At 50.8% G+C, this 21,185-nt stretch overlaps 1 protein-coding gene across 3 annotated transcripts in view; it reads right to left on the reverse strand.

Annotated features, from left to right (window-relative positions):
• Positions 1-21,185, reverse strand: part of ASCC2 (activating signal cointegrator 1 complex subunit 2) — a 46,480-nt gene continuing 25,295 nt past the window's right edge. For all 3 annotated transcript variants that reach the window (XM_084798695.1, XM_084798694.1, XM_084798696.1), the window contains 12 exons: positions 16,890-16,964; positions 15,603-15,710; positions 15,363-15,431; positions 15,106-15,180; positions 13,841-14,024; positions 12,095-12,309; positions 11,049-11,168; positions 4,099-4,192; positions 3,893-4,014; positions 3,336-3,435; positions 2,043-2,122; positions 1-481 (listed from right to left, as the gene is read on the reverse strand). In XM_084798695.1, coding sequence (XP_084654821.1) covers positions 310-481; positions 2,043-2,122; positions 3,336-3,435; positions 3,893-4,014; positions 4,099-4,192; positions 11,049-11,168; positions 12,095-12,309; positions 13,841-14,024; positions 15,106-15,180; positions 15,363-15,431; positions 15,603-15,710; positions 16,890-16,964 — 1,414 coding nt within the window. In that variant the 3' untranslated portion in view covers positions 1-309. The remainder of the gene's footprint in view (positions 482-2,042; positions 2,123-3,335; positions 3,436-3,892; positions 4,015-4,098; positions 4,193-11,048; positions 11,169-12,094; positions 12,310-13,840; positions 14,025-15,105; positions 15,181-15,362; positions 15,432-15,602; positions 15,711-16,889; positions 16,965-21,185) is intronic.

Here is a 21,185-nt window from a genome sequence, read left to right on the forward strand (position 1 = left end):
CACTGTTGGAAGGTCAGAAACTTTATTCACGGGCCTTTTGTTGCTTCTGAACATACAGGTCTCCTGTCATCCAGGACTTCTGGGAGGCGCTGTCGTGCTGCATAACATGAGGGACACCTTGGTTCTGCAGCCCCATCCTTTCCAGCCAGCACAGCTGGGAGACAGCCGACTTGACGGCACTGGGTTCCTGCACCGCGGGATAAGGCACTGTGTGTTCACCAGGAAGGCGCTCACGGCAGGCTGGTAGGTGAGGTGCGGCAGGTGGCCTTGAAGGGAAACTGAGGGCAGGGCTGCCTTGAGCTGGTGGCCTCAGGACGGGATCATGCCTTTGCTTCTTTTGCGGTCTGCCATGGTCCTGCGGCCGTGGTTGGCTCTGGCTGCCTTGTTGGCCTCTTTCTTCCTTCGTTCCTGGGTTGTTTCTCGGCTTTGCCCGTGGCCCCGGGGGCTGCCCGTCACTGCACTGGAGTTCTCAGGCCGGTACCTAAGGGAGCAACACCCACCCCGAGGTGAAGGGACATCAGCTGGAAGACTCTGCTTGGAAGACCCCCACGGCCCACCCTGTGGCCACCAGTGAGGACACACCCTGGGGAGGTCCAGGTGAGAAGGGAACGGACTCCTAGCCTCAGGCCTGACTTTCTGCAGCGCCTATCAGCATCTGTGTGCATCAACTGTGAGTGGGGTGAGTGGTGGGTCCCTTCCCTCTGCCACACAGCACCCCAACCCAATTAGACAGTGCTCTTATTTTACACACCAGGTCCTAACTTGGTGGTCCCCAAAGGCCAAATATGCTCACAGATCTGACTGAGGATCTGTCTCCTGAGCCATCAGTCTCTGGGGTCCACTCAGCCTTACATCAGGCTGGATGGATCAAGGCTGTATCTTTGCTATCAACAACCTGTGACTCTTGTTGCCTTCAGAATGAAACCACATGTCTTGGGGAGGCTACCACAGCCAGAGCCTAGGCTGGGACGGGATTTCTACTCTTGGCCCATTTGGCCAGTTTCCTAAGAAAAAGAGGGAACCTGGGAGTCGTGTCTAGGCTCCCTGCTGAAGACCAGATCTTTGTCAGACTTGTTTCCTGGGGCTTAGCTCAGGTGTCCTGTGTCCACACAATTACTCAAAGCCACCAAGGTGTCTTCTGCCTGGGCTCTTTTTATTTTGTTGATGCCAGCTGCCTTGCACACACTCCCATGATGAGCAACACACACTGTCAAGTAATGATTATGAGTGTGCAACACAGAGCTGAGCGATCTGGGCTCAACCCTTTTTATTTACTTGGGTTTCTTGTTTGTTGGGTTTTGGTTTTTTGAGACAGGGTTTCTCTGTGTATAGCCCTGGCTGTCCTGGATGTACTTTGTAGATGAGGCTGGCCTTGACCTCATAGAGATCCACCTGCCTCTGCCTCCTAAGTGCTGGGACTAAAGGTGTGCTCTACCACCGCCCAGCTTTATTTACTTATTTTTGAGACAGGCTCTTACTATGTGCCCTCTGAACTCTGAACCAGAGACCTTCTTGCCTTTGTTGCCTGCATACTGGGATCACAGGCTTACACTGTAATCTTAGCTTTATTAATGTGTGAGAGGGTTTTGCTATGTTGCCCAGATTGCTTTTAAAATCCTGGCTTCAAATGATACTCTTTCTTGTTTGTTTGCTTTTTGTTTTTGTTTTATTTTTTGAGACAGAGTTTCTCTGTGTAGCTTTGGCTGTCCTAGACTCGCGTTGTAGACCAGGCTGGCCTCGAACTCACAGGGATCTGCTTGCCTCTGCCTCCCGAGTGCTGGGATTAAAGGCGTGCGCCACCACACCTGGCTTCAAATGATCCTCTTGCTTTAGCCCACATAGCTGAGACTACAGGCACACACTTTGATTGGCTTTGCCCTTTACTAGGTTACTCAATGTCTCTGCGCCCATGCAGAGAATGATTCCTAGAGTTAGATGTTAGCTAACTTACTAACCCCACAAAAGCCCCCAGGGTTCCCTCCATGGCCAGCTGGGCTCCCATGATGGGTGTCCTCCGGATGAATTACCCCTCCAATGCTCACCCCTTCCTGGCGAGGAAGGCCATGCGCCTGGCTTCAGCCCTTTCCCTCAGCACTGCAGGATCCTGAATGAAATGGTCCGGCTGTGGAGTGAAGAGAAGACAAGATCTGCAATTCACTTCCCTAGGCCGTGTGGGGCCATGCTGGAAGGAACCCTGATGCGCCCACGTGGGACAGGAACAGCAGGCAGGGTCGGCACGCAGGGTAGAGCTAGCTGGTTGCCACCTGACGCTTCCTTTAGGAAAGGAGCTGGAGTGTGTGGGGCAGGCTGCTGGGGTGAAGGGACCACAGGAGCACATCACTGGGAGTGTGTGGGGCAGGCTGCTGGGGTGAAGGGACCACAGGAGGCATCACTGGGAGGGTGTGGGGTTGCCAGGGATAGCCAACAGGAAAGGACACAAAGGGCCATGAAAGCTGAGTAAGGCCTCTAGAAGCAGGCTTGCCCGAGACTTGGAGGTCATGCCTCCCTCTGGCCACAGCAGAGGGTTGTGTCAGAGCTCCCTTTGAGGACAGCTTTCTATGCTCAGAGTACACGGTGGACCTGTGCAGGAGAAAGCTGGGACCTCAGCAGACAGGCAGGCTCTGACAGAGAGTATTTTACCCAAAACAAAACAAAACAATCCAAAGGAATAGAATTAGTGATGTGGAAAGATGGTAGATTCATATGCAAATTGAATTTACCCCAGGCTGGGCAAAGAGGAGGTTGGCTCAGAAGGGCTGAGAGCCCATGTGCTTTCCCACCACGCAGGCTAGTTCCTGCCAGGCCTTCCACACAGCTCTAGAAACATTTGACTTTGTCCTCTGTTGGGGCTGCTAGGAACTACAGAGTGCCTGGCTACTGCCCTCAACTGGAGCAAGGTTACCTCATCCGTTTTCTATGTTGAGTTTCAAGGTAAGATTTAAGCTATTAAAAAAGGTTAGCTGCTAAAACTAAATCTTTAGAGCTACTGGGTCTAGCTGACTCCATAGCCTCGGGGCTAAGTCTTCTCTGATTTTTAAGAGCTGCCATCCAGGCCACCCTTCCTTCTCCTAGATCATGACACCTAATGAACTCAGCTGTTCACAGACCCAGCTTCTGATCTGTCCCAGGAGAAGCCCCTGGGCATTGGAGGTGAGAGGAAAGCCAGCAGCTCTGCAAACAGTCTGTACTTAAAAGGACCCTCCCCAAACCAGCAGCTGTGCTGACTCCCTGTGTCTGAGCTCCGGGGTCAGAGGCAGGGAGAGATGGGAGGCACAGAGCTCCCGATTTGCCCTTCAGAGTACATTTCTTTTATCTGCCACCTGCCTAGGACATACCTTGGGGGCCTCCTCTTCAACCTCCTCCTCCTCCTCACAGTCCTCCTCCTGCCCTTCTCCTGGCGTTTTGGTTCTCAGCACCTGAGGGATGGTGAAGGGCCTGAGGGGTAGAGAAGAGTGAGATCAAAGACGGACTCCACGTGGAGAGTGGCCTCCTGCCGCAGGGAGAAGGCTGGGGAAGCGCTGCTCAGGAAGCCAGGGCGCCCACAGGCTTTGCTTTAGTCCCCAGATTCTTTAAAGAAAGGCCCCATGGTCTGATGTGGAGAGAGCACGGGGTAGCTGAGCTGGGGCCCTGGGGATCTCCTGTCTTGTATAGTTCATCAGGGAAGCCCTGCTTTGATCTGCAATAGGGGATCTCTACAAGATTCTGCTGAGAAAAATGTTCTGTACGTAGGAAAAAGCATGCAAGATGACTGGCTAAGACCAACTAAATGCTTCCTGGTTTGGTGTGGGCTGAGGTGAGGGCAAGGGGGTGGGGATGGAGGTGGGGGTGGAGAAGCCTGGCTGTGGGCCGGGTCCTGGTCATCTGTGCTCTACACTGCTATGCCACAGCTCACCTGCGGCTGATGAGCTCATCATCGGAGTCTGCGTCGTTGGCGCCCACCTGGTTGCCATCATATGTGTCGTCATACTCGTCCTCATAGTCATCGGCCTGGTATTCCCCGGGCTGCACTGGGACCTGCAACAGCAGACCTGTGGGTCAGAGAGGCTTGGGAACGGCGGGGTTCCCCACACGCACCGAGGCCCAGGCTGGGCAGCCTACCTCCTCCACTACCACACTGTACTTCTGGTAGCGCTGCCACTGATCCACCACAGCCCGTTTGTCATTTACCAGGCTCCTCACGTTCTCCTCCTTCCTGGAGCCAGGGACAGAGGGAGAGAGAGAGGGAGGACACCATCAGATCTGGAAGACTGTACAGGGCAAAAGGCCCAGAGAGATGCTGAGGCCACGTCTTTACACCTTGGACCATGCTGAGGCCACTTGCAGCTTTTGTAGTAAGCCCGGGAAAGCTCCAAGGACTCTTGGGCGAGGCAAGAGGGTGTCTGACTTTTCCTGTCACCCCCTTCACTACACAGCTCCTATCTGTCTCTGTTCTACAGTGCCAGTTTCATGTAAGGGAACTGTGGGAGGAGGAAGGTCTGGTAGCCCAACTGCCATCAGTTGTGCCATAAGTGAGGACAGATGGGTGCAGTGAAGGGGTGAGGGACACGCCTGGCTCACACTGAGCTGTACATCACAGTGTCAGCTGGGCCTCAGGTCTCTTGACCACGGCTTTGCAAACCTGTGTAGAAACTTGGCTTGTCAGCCAGATACACAGGCCTGTGGAATGTGGTTTTTGGTCCTGTGGGGGAAAATCAATTAGAGATGCCAGGCAAGAAACCCAGCTTAGCAATGAGATCTGGTCTCTGGAATGCATCAAGAGGAGGAGGTCTGATAAAAAAAGAAAAAAAGAAAGAAAGAAAGTAACACAGAGCCGTGTAAATTCTGCACAGACCTAATAACTGGCTCTCAGTGGGTGGCAGGCATCTGAGTCTGTTTGGATGTCTGGGAGCCTGGGACAGGTTGGGACTGTAGCCTCAGTGTGGTTGGTAAGGCTTTGCTGCCCTGTGACACTCTTTATTAGGGGCCTGCTATGTGCTAGTCAGCATTCCAAATCTGAGCAGGGAGGATATTCAGAAACAGGTCAGATATATATCTGTAATCATGGTGGAGCCGGGGGTGAAAGGCACACAATATGCTGAATGGAGGTGGGCCTATGGCCGACAGAGAGACAGAAATGAGACCTGACTCTGGTGCCCGGCATTGTCTGGAGGAAGCGGTGGGGAAACCCCATCACAGGAGGGTATTTGTACTAAGAGCCCCACAGTGGGAGAGAAAGAATGTTGTATTTGATTTAGATCTGAGAGAAACCTTAGGTAGACAGGAATCTTAGCTGACGGTAGTGGCTCACACCTATAATCCTAGCATTATAGAGTCTGAGGCAGTAGAACTGCCAAAGAGTTCAATGTCAGCCTGAGCTACAGAGATCCCTAGCTCAAACAAAACTAAGCACGCCTTTAGTCCCAGCACCCGGGAGGCAGAGGCAGGCAGATCTCTGTGAGTTCGAGGCCAGCCTGGTCTCCACAGTGAGTTCAGGACAGCCAAGGCTACACAGAGAAACCCTGTCTCGAAAAACCAAATAAATAAATAAATAAATAAATAAATAAACCCAAAAACAAAAGACAAACAAACAGCCCCCCAAACCAAACCAAACAATAAACACTCCAAAACCATAGCTGAGCATGGTAGTGCATGCCTATGATGTTAGCACTTAAGAGGAGGCGAGCTGGAGGGCAGCTTAGGCCACAGGAGCCCTTGTCTTAAATAAAACAACTAAAACAAACAAACAAACAAACAAAAAGACTAACCCAGGAATCTTTCCCTGCCACAGAACTGGGGCTGTGGACCTGTGTGTGGCTTTGGCTGTACACCTGGCTCTTTGCCAGGTTGGTAAGATGAAAGGGGTCCGAGCTTACCCAAGTGCGTAGTGAGAAGACATTCACGCACCTAGCTATCCTTCCTGAGATGCCAGGTTCTGTGCTGGGCCAGGGGCCTGGCATCGCCTGGTGGCTTCCTGAGGTTCCTGATTTCTCTCATCCCAGGTTCTGGGCAGTGAGGCAGATCTTGTATGCTGGGCAGTCTCTAGTTACGTGGCTCTTTGCAGGGCCAGATGGAGGAGGTACCCTCTACGGACTCAACCTGGCCCTGGGACAGGGCTGGCAGCAGAGCCAGGGGCCTGTCTAGGGCACTACACTTTGCTTCCTTGATTGGATTTGGAGCCGAGAAGACAAAAGATCCCAGCAAAAGCAGCTGGGAACGATCCATTCATAAGCCAGGCCTTGACTCTAGAAGTAGGCAGCAGGGGCTTCACAGACTGTCTCTGGAATCTTCCTACAAAGTAGCAGCCAGCCCAGGAACATGTCAGCTCTGAAACTGGTCACCTTTCCCCACCCCATCCACTCAACCCTGTTCTAGATGGCCCAATTCAAACAGGCCCTTAGTGGCCCACAGAGACACCACCACCCCATTTTCTAGGTGAGGAAGTGATGGGATTCAGAAGAGCAGAGAACCTTCCAGAGGCACACGGCTTCCTGATTTGGCTCTACACTCGCTACGCTGTGTGGTCGGTCACAGCAAGTCTCCAGCCTCACTAATTCATGGTTCCATGCACGGCATGGTGCTGCATGCCTGTTAGCACCTTGAGGACTGGAGAGATGCCTCAGTGGTTAAAAGCACTGGCTGCTCTGGTAAAGGACTCGGGTTCAAGTCCCAACATTCCCATGGTGGCTTACAACCATCTGCAACTAAAAAAAAAAAAAAAAAAAAAAGGAGTGTGTAGGGGTGAGTAATCCCAGCATTAAGGCAGCAGAGATAGGAGGATCTCTGTGAGTTCCAGGCCAGTCAAGGCTACACAGTGAGACCGTATCTCTTTTCTTTCTTTCTTTTTCTTTTTTTTGAGACAGGGTTTCTCTGTATAGCCTTGGTTGTCCTGGACTTGCTTGGTAAACCAGGCTGGCCTTGAAGTCACAGTGCCTCTGTCTCCTGAGTGCTGGGATTAAAGGTGTGCACCACCACAGCCCACTCCTCCCTGGGCCCCATCCCATCCCCCACAGGGTCTCTCTGTGTAGCCTTGGCTGTCCTGGACTCACTTTGTAGACCAGGCTGGCCTTGAACTCACAGTGATCCGCCTGCCTCTGCCTGAGTGCTGGGATTAAAGGTGTGCACCACCACGCCCGGCTATTTTTTTTTTTTAAGATTTATTTATTTATTATTTATACAGTATTTTGCCCACAGGCCAGAAGAGGGCACTGAATCTCAATATAGATGGTTGTGAGCCAACATGTGGTTGCTGGGAATTGAACTCAGGACCTTTGGAAGAGCAGCCAGTGTTCTTAACCTCTGAGCCATCTCTCCAGGCCGAGACCCCGTCTCAAAGCAGACACACAATGCCTTAGGCCCTGCTCCCAGTGCTCATCTGGGCAGTGAGCTGAGAGTGACATGAGGTGATGTGTAGAGCAAAGTGCTGCACAGTGCACAGCTGCCAGCTCAGTGCCGGGACAAGAGGCAGGAAGAAGTGAGCTCAGGGTCATCTGTGGCTACTTGGTGAGTTGAGGGCTACCTGGAGTTATACTAGACTGCCTCAAACAAAGAAACAACAACCAACAAAGAAGACATAAAAGATGCAGATATGGACCACCATTTGCTAGGCTCAGCAAAATGAACTTTGGTTCTTCTGTTTCAGTCTCACGTGATAGCACTCCCCGATTCTCCAAGAGGCGGGCATTATCTGGCCACAGACCCTTTGTTGAAGGGGAACTCTTGTTATCTGCCAGGGCTCTACAGAACAGTTCAAAGGAACTGGAGGACCACGTTTTGTTTTGTATACACAGTTTTCCTTGTATGTACTGTATACACAGTACCACTGGCTGCGATACACTAGTGACAAGGGGCGTGGTGTCCAACCAAAGCTTCCCTCCAAACTGGATATTCTCCTAACAGGTGAAGAGGACAACATCCTTCTTTTCTTATTTTGAAACAGGATTTCACCATGTAGCCAGGCTGGCCTCAAGCTCTAAAGTCTCCCGTGTGCTAGGATTCTGTGAGCCAGGCCCAGCTCAGACTTACAGGTTCAGATCGGTCCACCTCTGTGCTCCATATTAGAGGCCCAAAGGCTGGCCTGGGCCTGTTGATCATACAGAGAAAACTATGGAAGCTTCGGGACAAGCTTTGCTGTTCTTTTTTTTCCCCCCGAGACAGGGTTTCTTTGTGTAGCCTGGACTCGCTCTGTAGACCAGGTTGGCCTCGAACTCACAGCAATCCACCTGCCTCTGCCTCCCAAGTGGTGGGATTAAAGGCGTGCGCCACCACCACCCAGCTAGCTTTGCTATTCTTAGAGAAAGAGACAGAGAGAGAGAGACAGAGAGAGAGAGACACACACACACAGAGAGAGAGAGAGAGAGAGAGAGAGAGAGAGAGAGAGAGAGAGAGAGAAAGAAAGAGAGAGAAAGAAAGAGAGAGGAGGGCTGAGGATGTGGTGCACTGCTAGAGCACTTCCCTCCCATGTTCAAGGCTCTGGGTTTGATCCCTAGCATCACCAAAATTCAAAAACAAACAAAAATAAATAAAAGATAAAAGAGAGACAAGTATGCCTTGTCTATGCCCCCTCTTAGCATTATGGCTTCTAGTAGCCAGAGTGCCCCACAGTCCCCTAAGAACCCCTAAGCCAGGGTCCCAGAAGACAGAAAAGATCCATCCTGTGCTTGTTATCAAATAAAAACCACAGGGGAGCCAAGCCCCACCTCTGCCTCCTATAGCTCCTCCCCGCCCTTCCAGCTGTCACCTGAAGGCACTCCTCCCCGCCCTTCCAGCTGCCCTGACTAGGGCAGGTGTCCCTGCTGAACTCCAGTGCACCTGCTTATTTGATGATCTGTCTTTCCCACGGTCTCTGCCCTTTGTGGGCAAAGCCAGGGTACCTTGCTCACCTTGTTTTCCTGGTGCCTCACACAGGATCTTGTGCTAGTAAAGCACTTAATAAATATTTGCTGAGTGGATAAATACTGAACACACGAATGAAGGTTTTGCCTTTTTTTACAATCCTTGCCCCTGGGCTGCCCACAGAGTGGGATTGGTAAACATTGGTCACGCAGTCTCTGCTGGCAGCCAGAGTGTCACAGAGTTAGGACACAGCCTTCAGGACACCTGGCTGCTTCAGCCCTGGTGACGCTGGCAGCTGAGGACAGCCCACTGGCAAATGCGCATAGGTGACTCACAACAGGGTGGCCATGAGGAGTGACCTGGGTGAATCTACAGATGCATGTCAGGGGGAAAACCTATATCCAAAGATGCTAAGCTCTGTGGAGGACCCCACCAGTCAGGCTCCCTGTGCCTTTTGCTGGCCTGGGGGGACCCTGTTTGACCCTCCCCCACAGCAGCTACCAATAGGATCCCAGCTCTGCTTGGGATCCGGGGATGTCACAATTTGACTGACGAAGCTGTGTGCTAGGGCTTCCTGTCCAGCCAGCTGGATGGCTTCAGAGTTGCCCTGTGTCTGCTCAGCTATAAGCGTCAGGCAGCACACTGCCCCAGGCCACAAGACTGACAGGGAAGGGATCAGCCCTGGATCCTAACTGAAGCAGCAGCTGACATTTCTGCTCTGGGCTCTTACCAGAACAAGGCCACAAGACTGGCAGTCTCCTCCCTTTCTGGGCCCTCTGGACCACACCATTATGATGGGAGCAGTACTGGCTGCACTTGAACAGAGCTCCCGGTTTCTGGGTTCTATGAATCAATGTGACTACAGAACTTGAAGCAGGCCGACTCTCCCCACCCCACTCTTGACCTGGCTATCATTCTTTCTGCCATCACCTGTGATTTCAGCTTCTTCCCGGGGGAAACCATTCCAAAGCCCAGCACTTTATTTGTGTTTATTTCTGAGACAGGGTCTCACTTAGATTATGATGGAACTCACTATGCAGCTATGAAAACCTCCTCAGGTCCCTGCATGCTAGAGTTAGAGGCAAGAGCTTCCACACTCAGCTTGGGCAATCTTTATATAAAGGTAACTCACGGGACCTTTACCACACTCACACTGGCCCTGGAGACCCTGTTCCTGACGCTCACTCACAAGTTTCCTCTCTCCTTTGCAGAGCGGCCCGACACATCCTTCAGCATTCTGTCACTCTCTCAGAAGAGCCTTCCTGTCTCGGCTGACAGCCCTAGCAGGAGCCCAGAGGCTGCCCACATTCAGGCTTGTTGGATAAGCTGAATAATGCAAATTTCACAGGGCCATAGGCAGTGTCACTGCAGTGTACTCGCCACTACAGCACCAAATAGCCCAGGGTGATAAGCACCAGGCAAATATTTGTTGAATGAATGAATAGGTCATGAGTGGAGTTTTCAATGCTGAGAAAGTAGGAAGACAAACTAAACAAAAGAAAGCCTTGAGGGCTGGAGAGATGGTTCAGTGGTTAAGAGTGCTGCCTTCTCTTCCAAAGGTCCTGAGTTCAATTCCCAGCAACCACATGGTAGCTCACAACCATCTGTAACATGATCTGATGCCCTCTTCTGGCCTGTAAGTGTACATGCAGGCAGAACACTGTATACATAGTAATAAATAAATCTTAAAAAAAAAAAAAGAAAGAAAGAAAGAAAGAAAGCCTTGAAACAGGACTCTTTGGAAAAATTTTACTCACATGACTTAATTTTCTTTTTTTTTTTTATCACAGCCCGGAGACAAATCAGGTCAAAAAGTGGCTTCTAAGAACTGTCTAGCTCTACACCCACAGAGCCAACATCCACACATCAAAAGCTAGGAGGGACGAGGGGACGGGTCTGGCCCTCAGGCCTTTACCACTAACCAGGAAGTACCATGAACAGTCGCCTCCACACAGCGGGACCTAAGGTACAATGTTAAGGAACCTGCCCCTGAGGGCTGAAGAGTCGGCTCTGCAGTTAAGAAGAGCACTTGCTAATCTTGCAAAGGACCCTGGTTTGGTTCTCAGCACCCAACTGGCAGCTCAAGTTTGCCTGTAGCTCCAGTCGCAGGCACTTCTCTGGGTGCTTCTGTAGCCACATACACGTAAGGAGAGCATTCATACATATAAAATGGACTGGGGTGCAGAGCCCCATCCCTCCAGAACTGGGGTGCAGAGCCCCGTGTCCTGCACACTCACCTCCTGCCCTTGTGCACTCGGCTCAGGTCCACTGAGTCCCTGCTGAACACATCAAACTCGTCGTTCTGGAAGACGTTGTGACGAGATGTCAGCAGGGGCGTGGGGTCCCGCTTCACTGGCCTGGGGGTCACAGCACAGAAGTCACCTGAAGGAGCCCAGCCGGCTGGCATCTACCTGCGCCCCGTGCCCCACTGCGCTCCTCACATCACACTGCTCACTACATTTCAGAAGCATTTCCCTTTAGTGAGGAGCTCCTCACTGCGCTCTTCTTACCGGGCTCCTGTCAAGAAGCCACGGCCACACCGTGCCCTCATTCCCTGTGTGCCACGCACACCAGTTTCCTATTTCATGGAAGCTCTGCCCTCATTCAAATGCCCACAATGGCCCTGTGAGACAGGGAGTTATAGTTTGGGGGCGGGACAGTGGCACTTGCTTTTGGCACTAGGGATGCAACATGCAACTGCATACAAGCTAAGCCCATGCTTTACCGCTGAGTTCCACCCTCAGCTCCTAATCTCCCCGCTTGTGTCTCAACAACGTCATCTGTGAATGGAGCACAAACAGGCTGAGGAATGTGTCCAAAGGCACAAAGCTAAATTCATTCATTCACTTGGCAAACATCATTTGTTCATGGAAGAAGCAACCACTTGTGTCCTTGTTCTTATTTTCTCCTGAGGCTTTCGGAATAGCGGTGGGCCAAAACCAAAAGGTTCAGCGCAGAGAAAGTGAGTGGCTTTGGCATCCTAGCTGGGAAACTGGTAATGCGCTAAGGATGGGGCACATCTGGAGCTGGGGTACGTCATCACCATTTGCTACACTGCTAGTCTCTAGTAAGTTTCCCTATAAGGGCCTGCAGGGATAGCCAGCTGTGTGCTGAGAACCTTGAGGGCCCCAAAGGTTACTCTTTTTGAAGAGGGGACTAGTTCAAGTTGATGGAAAAACTGCTGTGAAAAAGAAACAACTTGAGCCCCTGGTCTCGGGGAGCAGTGGGAGGCAGGGTAAGGGGGCCCCTGCTGTGAGGACCTCTCCTCATCTCTCTCTCCCACCTTTCTAGGCTGCGGTGCAGCTGGCTGAGCTCAGGGGCCAGCCGGTCCTCCAGGATGTTGTTGATGACCTGCTCTGAATCATAGCTGTAGTGCTCCAGGCAGGCCAGGATAAAGCCCTCCCCAAGGTCTGGCAGCAGGTCCTTCACTTGGGAGATGAGTGAGTCAAGTTCCACACCACATACGGTAGGGCCCAGGGCAGCTGCTGCACCCATGCACTGCAACGAGAGCCAGAGTGATGGAGGGAAAGACTGGGCAAGAGAAAGGGTAAGAGTCTCCAATTGGCACTGAGTTTGGCATCGGGGCCCTCGCCTTGCCTCTCCTATGTGTAGGACTTCTGCCAAGTGACTTAAATTGAGGCCCTGTTTTCACTTGTGAAAAGAGGGGCTCTAGGACTCCTAGCTGAGCTACCCTTGCCTGTGTGATCTGGGGCACTGTAGGTTCTCTCGCTGAACAAAGTGTCATGGTCTCATAGGGCTCCGTCAAATGGCTCAGTGAAGAGATGTGCATTGCCCACAGAGAAGAGTGCTTGGTATGCAGGAGGGTCTCCACAGTCAGTCATGTGTCAGTGATCAAGTTCCCTGCCAACTCTACCAAGGTGACTGACTCTGAAGGACGACAGCAACTACTAGTGAGCTGCGTGGAGACGTTCCCCTTAAGTAAGTAACATTCTTTTCAGTAAGGAGACTTCATTTCGCATACTGAGCAATGTGGTGTCATTTTATAATGTTATTTTTAAGGAGATGGGAAAATACAAAACAATAAAGGGCTGGAGATATAGCTAGTGACAGAATGCCAGCATAGCGTCAACAAGACCCTGGGTTCAATCCCAGCACTAGAAAATCATGATGATGGTGGTGGTGGTCATGGCGATGATGATAAAGGCCTCCATGGTTCAGAGAAGCCACCCAACGGGGAAGAAAAGAGCTGGGGTCTAATAGGAAGAACAGTAGCATTTGCTACCTTATTATTATTAGTTTTGCTTTTGAGGACCAGCTAGATTCACAAGTATTCTGCACAGCAGCACCAGGAACCCCAGCAACCTTATGGAAGCAGGCACTGCCCCATCTCTATATGCAGGGGAGCAACTACACCCAACACAAGAGATATGCCACACACAGTTGGCAAGCAGTAGGTCAGGTTACTACCGTGCAGCCTGCCCGAGACAGTGCGGTCTGCACCACACGGGGAGAAGTCCTGGGTTGCATGGCCCTTCCACACAGGCTTGTCTGACCTTGGGAAAGCCGGGGGAGGAAGGAAGCACTAGTTCCAAGGCTTCCCACCTTGCTCAGTGCAGCCCTGAGATTCCTGGGAAGTGGGCCAGGCACCACACTCTCTGCCAGCAGAGGAGCTCCACCTTAGCCAGAGTGGGGAGGAGCTAGAGAGGGAGTCCACAAACAAAACCTTCATCTTTTCATCCTATAGAGGAAGAGGGCTGGCCATGAGTGCACCCTGTAATTCTAGCAGTTGGAAGATGGGGGGATGGCTGTGAGTTCAAGGCTAGCCTGGACCCCTGAGTAAGATACCTTGTTTCAAAATAAGTAAGGGGGGAGGGGAACAGAGAGACAGGCTGAGATCAAGGGCTTAAGGGCTGGGCTCTCTTCTGTACCTAGGTAGTACAAGCAGCCCCAGGGCTGGACTCTTTTCCCTAAAGGCAGGAACAAGGAAGGGAGCCTGGCCACTTGCCTTTTTCTCAAGAGGCGGCCAGGAGCGCTAAGAAACTAGGGGCAGGGTCTCCTGGATACACACCTCCTCATGCTCTGAGTTCTCCAGCTGTGACGGCATTTCACTGACTGGCTCTGATGCCACTGTGACTTCATTATTAGGATCCTTGGCTCTCGATGGGTCTTTACTGTCCTTCATTTTCTGTCTGTCTACCCCTTCCCATGCACTCTCCACAGCCTGCAGGATGTAGGCAGTCCGGGTCTCATCCCTAAGAGGCAGTGTTAAGGGCTCTCGTGCTTAGGACCCACTTCCCAGCTCTGGGATAGCTTGACTTCTCAGTCCCTGTCCAGCAACTGACCATGTGGCCTTTCCCAAGTATGGGTTGTTCAGTGTGTCATGTGGAACAGCATACCAGAACACTGCTGCACAGGACTGGAGCCCCAGCACCTGCTGCTTGGTAGAGCAGCTCCGAGCAGACAGGGCTGGGGATTACCAGCAGCACCACAGACTGTTAGATGATCCAACAGCCCTTCCTTCTCTGATACTCAAGAAGAGGGCCAACGGCACTGTCACTGGACTTCCTATCCACCACGCTGAGGCTATTCTGAAAAGGCTGAGGGCCCACTGGGGTCCCTGAGGCAGGACTGGACCTGATCCAGCAAGAGAAATGGCCCAAAGGCCAGTTCCTCCCCAGCGCTCCTCTCTCTCTGCCACTCTGGACACTGGGCCAGTAATCTAAGTTGCCCCCACACCTTCACGCTGCTTTTATTTCAAACCCACATGATCCATGCAGGGAGGCCTGCGGCAATCATCTCTGTCTCTGCTGACAGGCCAGTCATTCTCTTCCTAGAGCCAAACGGAGCCGTCTCGTAGTCTAAGCGGCCTATGCCACTGCTTCCCAGCCTCTTATGCTCTCCAGCACCTGTGGCATGGAGCTCCAACTTCTAGGTGTCACATAAGGGCCTTGAATGTTGGTCAACCTCATATCTCTTGCTGTATCCCCTACCAGACACTCCTGCCCACTGCCACACACAGCCACACATGACATTGGAGGGCTGGCTCTTCAGAGTGTCTTTGTCCTCTAACCCCAGGGAACAACTTTGCCGTGTAAGGTGTAGTCCTACTTCTCCTCACGGGACACCTCCTAACACCTGTTTGTGTGTCCTTATTTCCTTCCATGCGGTTCAAGTACGATCTGGACACGTGGGCCCAAACCCTCAGAACACACCTAGAGAGAGGAACTGGGGCCTTGCTGGACTCTTTGCTGGGGTTACCTTCTGGCCCTCTGGGTGCCAGCATGCCTTATCTGACCTAGTCAGGCCTTGGCCTAGTGGGCCATAGTAGGATACAAGGCTGATGAAGCCTGCTGCAACAAGCTGATGTCCTCAGCTACAGGGAAGAATGTGTCATAGTCCCGGAGGAATCTGTGGGACAGAGCACAGAAAGAAGGGTCAGGGTTAGGACCACAGGGACCCTCTGGGAGGTCACCCCATTTCTGCTACAGAACCACTGTGCCATGGTAAGTATATATCAGTGGCTTCACAGTGCAAGGCCTCATGGGACTGGAGGGAAGGACATGTGCTAGTCCCAGCTCAGCCCCACTCACCTCTTTTCCTGCAGCAAGGAGCTGAAGATCTGAAGGAATTCTTCAATGAAACCTTGAATGCTGTCACAGCTAGAAAGGACATGAGGGAGGAAGAACGCCTGCAGGTTCCCCGGATGTTCACCCTGCCCCTCTGCAGTCTCTTGCTGGTAGAGAAAGGCATTTTCTGGGTTTCCTACTATGTTTGGCAGAGCGAGGAGAGGTGAGAAGCACTGCTAAGGGTAGAGGCCCCTTGGAGCTTACCTGCTCTCTAGGATGGGAAGGAGGCAGATCTGGTTCAGGATGATGTGAAACACTTCCATTAGCTTCTTCTTGGAATGGGAAAGCCTCTGCCACATGTCACCCAGCAGCCTTTAATGGACAGAGAGAAGGGAAGTAGACTAAGTGATGAAAGGTACCATGGGAACGCCTTCTCAGCAGCTGCAGGTGACACCCCACACCTGAGGTGGTCCTAAAGGTCACCGGTGGGAGCAGCTGACAAAAGGCTATAAGCACTGGGCAGCCAGCTGGCTCCAGGCCCCTTCTCAGTTAACAGAGAACAACAGGAACAGCAAGGTCAGTTACCAAGAGCTTGAAGCCACAGCTGAGATGACATGCAAGAACCAGCTGTTATCTGCCAGGATTTAGGGGGCACTGAATGGTTCATCTATATCGAATGCCCCCTCCCAAGGCTCAGAGATCATTGCGGAAGCAAGGATGGAAAGACTGTAAGAGCCAGAGGCAGTGGGTGACACAACGAGACAGTGTTTTCTGGACACAGTAGGGCAATTGCACATATAAACTCACAGCAGTTGTGACAAAATGTACAAACATGTGCAAACCAGATCAGACCCTAGTATGGAGGGAGGTGGGCACAAAGGCCTACCCCTAGCTGACAGGCTGCTTGGCAGCTGAGAGCTATAGGGAAAAGGAGTCAGTTTTCTTTAAAGGAATGGCCCCTGGAAGGCTGACCACACTCCAGTGGAAGGCCACACAGCTACGAGTATACGGGCAGAACAGAGTTGCCTTCATATGTTAAAAAGAGAAGAAAAAAAGAAGAAAAAAAAAGAAGCTGGGTAAGTAGGGAAGGGAGGGAATCAGAGGCGAGCTGGGGAGGGGTAAGTACAGTCAAAATACTGTGTATGAAATTCTCAAAGAACTAAATAAAAACTTTAAAAAAGAAATCTCTACTTGCCAAAGTGTTTCTCTCTAGGTTCTCACAGAGCAGGTATTTAAAAAAACAAAACAAAAAAACCTTTACAGGCTGAGGGTGCAGCTCAGTAGTAGAGCACGTACTTAGCGTGCACAAGGCCAGGGTGCAATTCTCAGCACACAAAGTAAAAACAAAATTAAAATCTCAGGAGCTGTTCAAACAAACAAACAGGCACAAAAACAACAACACAAAGAGCATGGCTAGCAGACCACTAAGTCCAGGACTAGGAGCCAAACCTCCCTCGGTCTTTGGTCCCCTCTCTCCTAGAGTGGGGACACCACAGCCTGTGCCCAGGCTGCCCGCTCCCACACCGCATTCTTAGTTTTGCCCTGCCTCACTTGCTGTCTTCAAGCCTCCTCTTCTTAACTGCAGACTCCATTTCCGGAACAGCCATCTCATAAAAGGACGCCAGTCTGCAGAAGCAAGCATGGGAAAGACCAGATTTATTCACAAGCACCACGGTCCGATGGAGCAGAAAGGCTCATTTCTCTCTCCCACAAACCCACGGTGTACGTGTACACAGGAGAACTTTAGGTGCTGTCCGAGGAAAGCAGTCCACCTCCCCAGAGACAGGCTGCTCTCGGCCTGATGCTGACCAGCTAGGTCAGGCTGCCTGGCAAGGGAGCTCCACGGCCTTCTTCCAGGCCTGGAAGCACACAGAGTAACACCACACTCTACAGTTTCACATGGCTTCTGAAGGGGTCCAATGCAGGCCCTCACGCTGCTTGACTGAGTCAATCCATGCCCCCACAGCCATCTCATAAGCATTCTCTGGGGCTACCCAGTGGCTTCCCAGAGCCTACCCCAGAATGATGACTGTGCTAGCCAATCAACAGCCTTAGGGAATAACCATAACTCTGCGTACGCTAACAAAGTGAGCAGAGGGCAACACGGGCCTCCCTGGACTTGTGAAACAGGCATAGATTACCTTTCTTTTTGCTCAGAATGTGCCAGCTCTATGAGCCCTGGAATGGCACAGTTAGTTACCAATAATCTTTCTCGCCTTGGTTCTGAGATATTAAGTAGTTTTATGGTTTGAAATCTCTACAAATTGTTTACATGTGACAATGTCAACATGATGTATTTACTCAGAACAGGCTAAATGTGCTCAGGACTTACACGCACCACACTCTATATTTGTTTTATGAACTAAACCAGTTAGCTTAACTATCTTTATTTATTTATTTTGGCTTTTCAAGATAGGATTCCTATGTGTAGTCCTTCCTGGCTGTACTGGACTCACTTTGTAGACTAGGCTAGCCTCAAACTCATAAGAGATCTGCCTGCCTTTGCCTCCCTGAGTCCTGGAATTACAGGCATGTGCCACCACACCCAACTTAACTATGACTCTAAAAAAAAAAAAAAAAAAAAAAAAAAAGATTTGAATGGATCACTGTGAGTTTGAGGCCAGCCTGGTTTACAAAGAGTGTTCAGGGCAGCCAAGATAAAACAAACAAACAAAAAACAACAAAGATTTGAGTTATATGTGTGTGCCTGTTGGTTGGTATGTGGGCATAAGCACAGATGTCCACTGACACCAGAAGATGCCTTTCCCTGCAGCTGAACTACAGACAGTTGTGAGCCATCTGATATGAGTGCTGAGAATTCAATTTAGGACCTCTGAGGGGCAGGACATACGCTTCTTTTGTTTTGTTTTTCGAGACAGGGTTTCTCTGTGTAGCCCTGGCTGTCCTGGACTTACTTTGTAGACCAGGCTGGCCTTGAATTCACAGTGATCCACCTGCCTCTGCCTCCCTGAGTGCTGGGATGAAAGGCTTGAGGTATTATTCGTGGCATTATAAGTTTTTTTTAAAGGCTTATTTATTATTATGTATACAGTGTTCTACCTGCAGGCCAGAAGAAGATATCAGATCACACTGTAGATGGTTGTGAGCCACCATGTGGTTGCTGAGAATTGAACTCAAGACCTCTGGAAAAGCAGTCAGTGCTCTTAACCTCTGAGCCATCTCTCCAGCCTGGCATTACAACTCCTAATAAAAAAGTATATGAGGGGCTGGAGAGGTGGCTCAGGAGTTAAGAGCACTGGCCGCTCTTCCAGAGGGCTCAGATTCAAGTCCCAGAACCCACATGGCAGCTCACAACAGTTTGTAACTGCAGTTCTCAGTGGCCTGGCACCCTGGTACAGATATACATGCTGGCAAAACATCAGTGCACATAATAATAAATAAATCTTTTAAAAAAAGTTATATGCTAGAAGTAGTGGTTCATGCTTATTAATTCTAGCACTTGGGAAGCTGAGGCAGGAGGCTCACAAGGAAGCCAGCTTGGACTATACAGCAAGACCCTGTCTCAACAACAAAATAATTAAAAAGTATATACACATACAGGGCTAAGAGGTGGCTCAGGAGTTAAGAGTACTTGTTGCTCCTCCAGAGGACCTGGGTTTGGTTCCTAGCACTCACATGGTGATCACAATCATCTGTAGCTCTAATTCCAGGAGAGCTGGTGTTTTCTTCTGAACTCCAGACACCAGGTATGCACATGCACACAGGTAACACACACATAAATAAAATAAATCTAAAACTTTCTAAAAAAAAAATGCATAGTCACCTCCATTATGAGTTCAGCAGTTACGTATGACTACCCTTTCAGCTACTTGGGAGGCTGAGGCAGGAGGAAGGATTGGGACTAGCGTGGGTGGGCACCACAGGGAGCCGCTGTCCTCTCCTCCTGCACGTCCGTCCCGTCCCTGTCCTCAAGCCCTGCGGCGGTCCAGGCCTCCCTCCTTACCGTGTACTTCCTGGCTACTCACCACAGGATTCTTCCTTCCCGGGGCCGGATTTGCTGCACACAGGGCGTGCAGTCCTCATAACAGACAGAGCAGCTGCTTCTTTTCTATAATGTTTTTGTTTTGGTTTTTCAAGACAGGTTTCTCTGTGAAGCCTTGGCTGTCCTGGACTCACTTTGTAGCCCAGGCTGGCCTAGAACTCACAGTGATTCACCTGCCTCTGCCTCCCTGAGTGCTGGGATCACAAGCGTGCACCACTGTGCCTGGCTTTCTTTTCTACAATCTAATTCTTCCTCCAAACATCTTAAGTTTCACAGAGTCAGAGATGTACTTACGTGCCTAGTATAGTGCTGAATTTATGCAGGTGCTCTGCAAGTGTGTGCTTGTCCTCTGACAGGCTTTCTGCAATGCCGATCCTACTGTAGCATTGCACGTGGCAGAGAATAATTAAGCCAAAAGGAGCAGGGCCCTACTAGATTCAGCATCAGCAGAGGCCAGAGAGGGCAGTTTGGCCTAAGCGGGCTCAACTCTTGCCAGGCTGTGCTGCTGGAGGGAGGGTAAACTAAAACAACCCCTACGGAGGGTGATTTGGCAAGATGTGTGAGAATTAAAGAGGCACACACCATCTGTCCCTGCATTTCCACTTCTAGGAATTAATCCTCAAATATGCTTGCAAAGGTATCAAGTGATAAGTGTATAATGTTATTTATTTTGAAATAGCAAACAACTGAAAAAAGCCACACCAAAAAATAAAAAATCTGTCCCTGGTGTCTAGTATGCCAGGTGCACAGTGCTGTGAGTCACTCTGAAGACACTGAGCCATCTCCCCCAGTTCCAGCTTTCAATTTTAAAAAGGGGGTGGAGAGTGTGGCTCCGTAATAGAGGTTCTGCTGAGAATCTGTAAAGCCCTGGGTTTCATTCCCGTCACAGCAAAATCAAAGGGAGGGAGTACAGGGAGCACATTTTCCTAGTCTGCACTTCTCTGAAAATCCCACCCAAACCAAGGACAGAGTGACATGTGAGAAAAAGAACTAGAAAGGGAGAGGGAGACACTTCACCATATATTTTACATTTTTAAAGGTTTTTTTTAAAGCTCTGTGTGTGTGCGCCCGCGTGTGTGTAAGGGTGCCCACAAAGGCCACAAGACCTGGAACTGATGTGAGCCTCAGACTTGGGTGCTTGGAGGTGAACTTTGTCCTCCCGAAAACAGAGCCTGCTCTTAACTGCTGAGCCATCTCTCCACCCCCATTTTACACCTTTTGAGTTCTGTCAAAGTGGAAGTACTATTGACTTATGACTCAAGAGCAGAAACTGCACGCAGGCATGAGGGGACGGGAGAGGAAAGGGAAGCAAGCTGTTCTGAGAGGGCCAAGTGAAAGAGCTCTTTGGCTAAGTGTGACCCCTAACCCAGAGCTGTGGGAACTGTGTGCGTGTGTGTGGGTGTAGCTAGCAAAGGCTTTTACAGCCTGCAGCACAGGCTGGAAGAGGTTGGGCCAGCTGCAGGCTGTATGTGAGTCAAAGGCAGGCACTTCTAAAGTGCATCTCTTTCTTCCCCTTTCTCCAAGATGGCTGGGGACTCGTGCAGGAAGTCTGCTCTTCTAAAGCCTCCTCCCTCAGAAGCCATCTGTGCGTGTTTGGGGAGACGCTTGGACAAAAACGAGAAAAATGCTTAAAGTAAATGGGAACAGGCAGAGGATAAAATGCTGGGAGCAGTGTAATTCCAAAGGTGATTCCAGGTTCTGGCTCTGTATCTTTTCTATATTTCCACATGGGCTTTTAATATACAAAAATACCTTTTCTCCCCAAAGTGGTCAGCTATAGTGCTACCCCAAGCCCGCTCCTCCGCGGACACTGCTGGTCAGCACTTTATTCTGCATGATACCTG

This window comes from Acomys minous (assembly GCF_964271855.1).
Source record: "Acomys minous genome assembly, chromosome: 10".
Lineage (NCBI taxonomy): Eukaryota > Metazoa > Chordata > Mammalia > Rodentia > Muridae > Acomys > Acomys minous.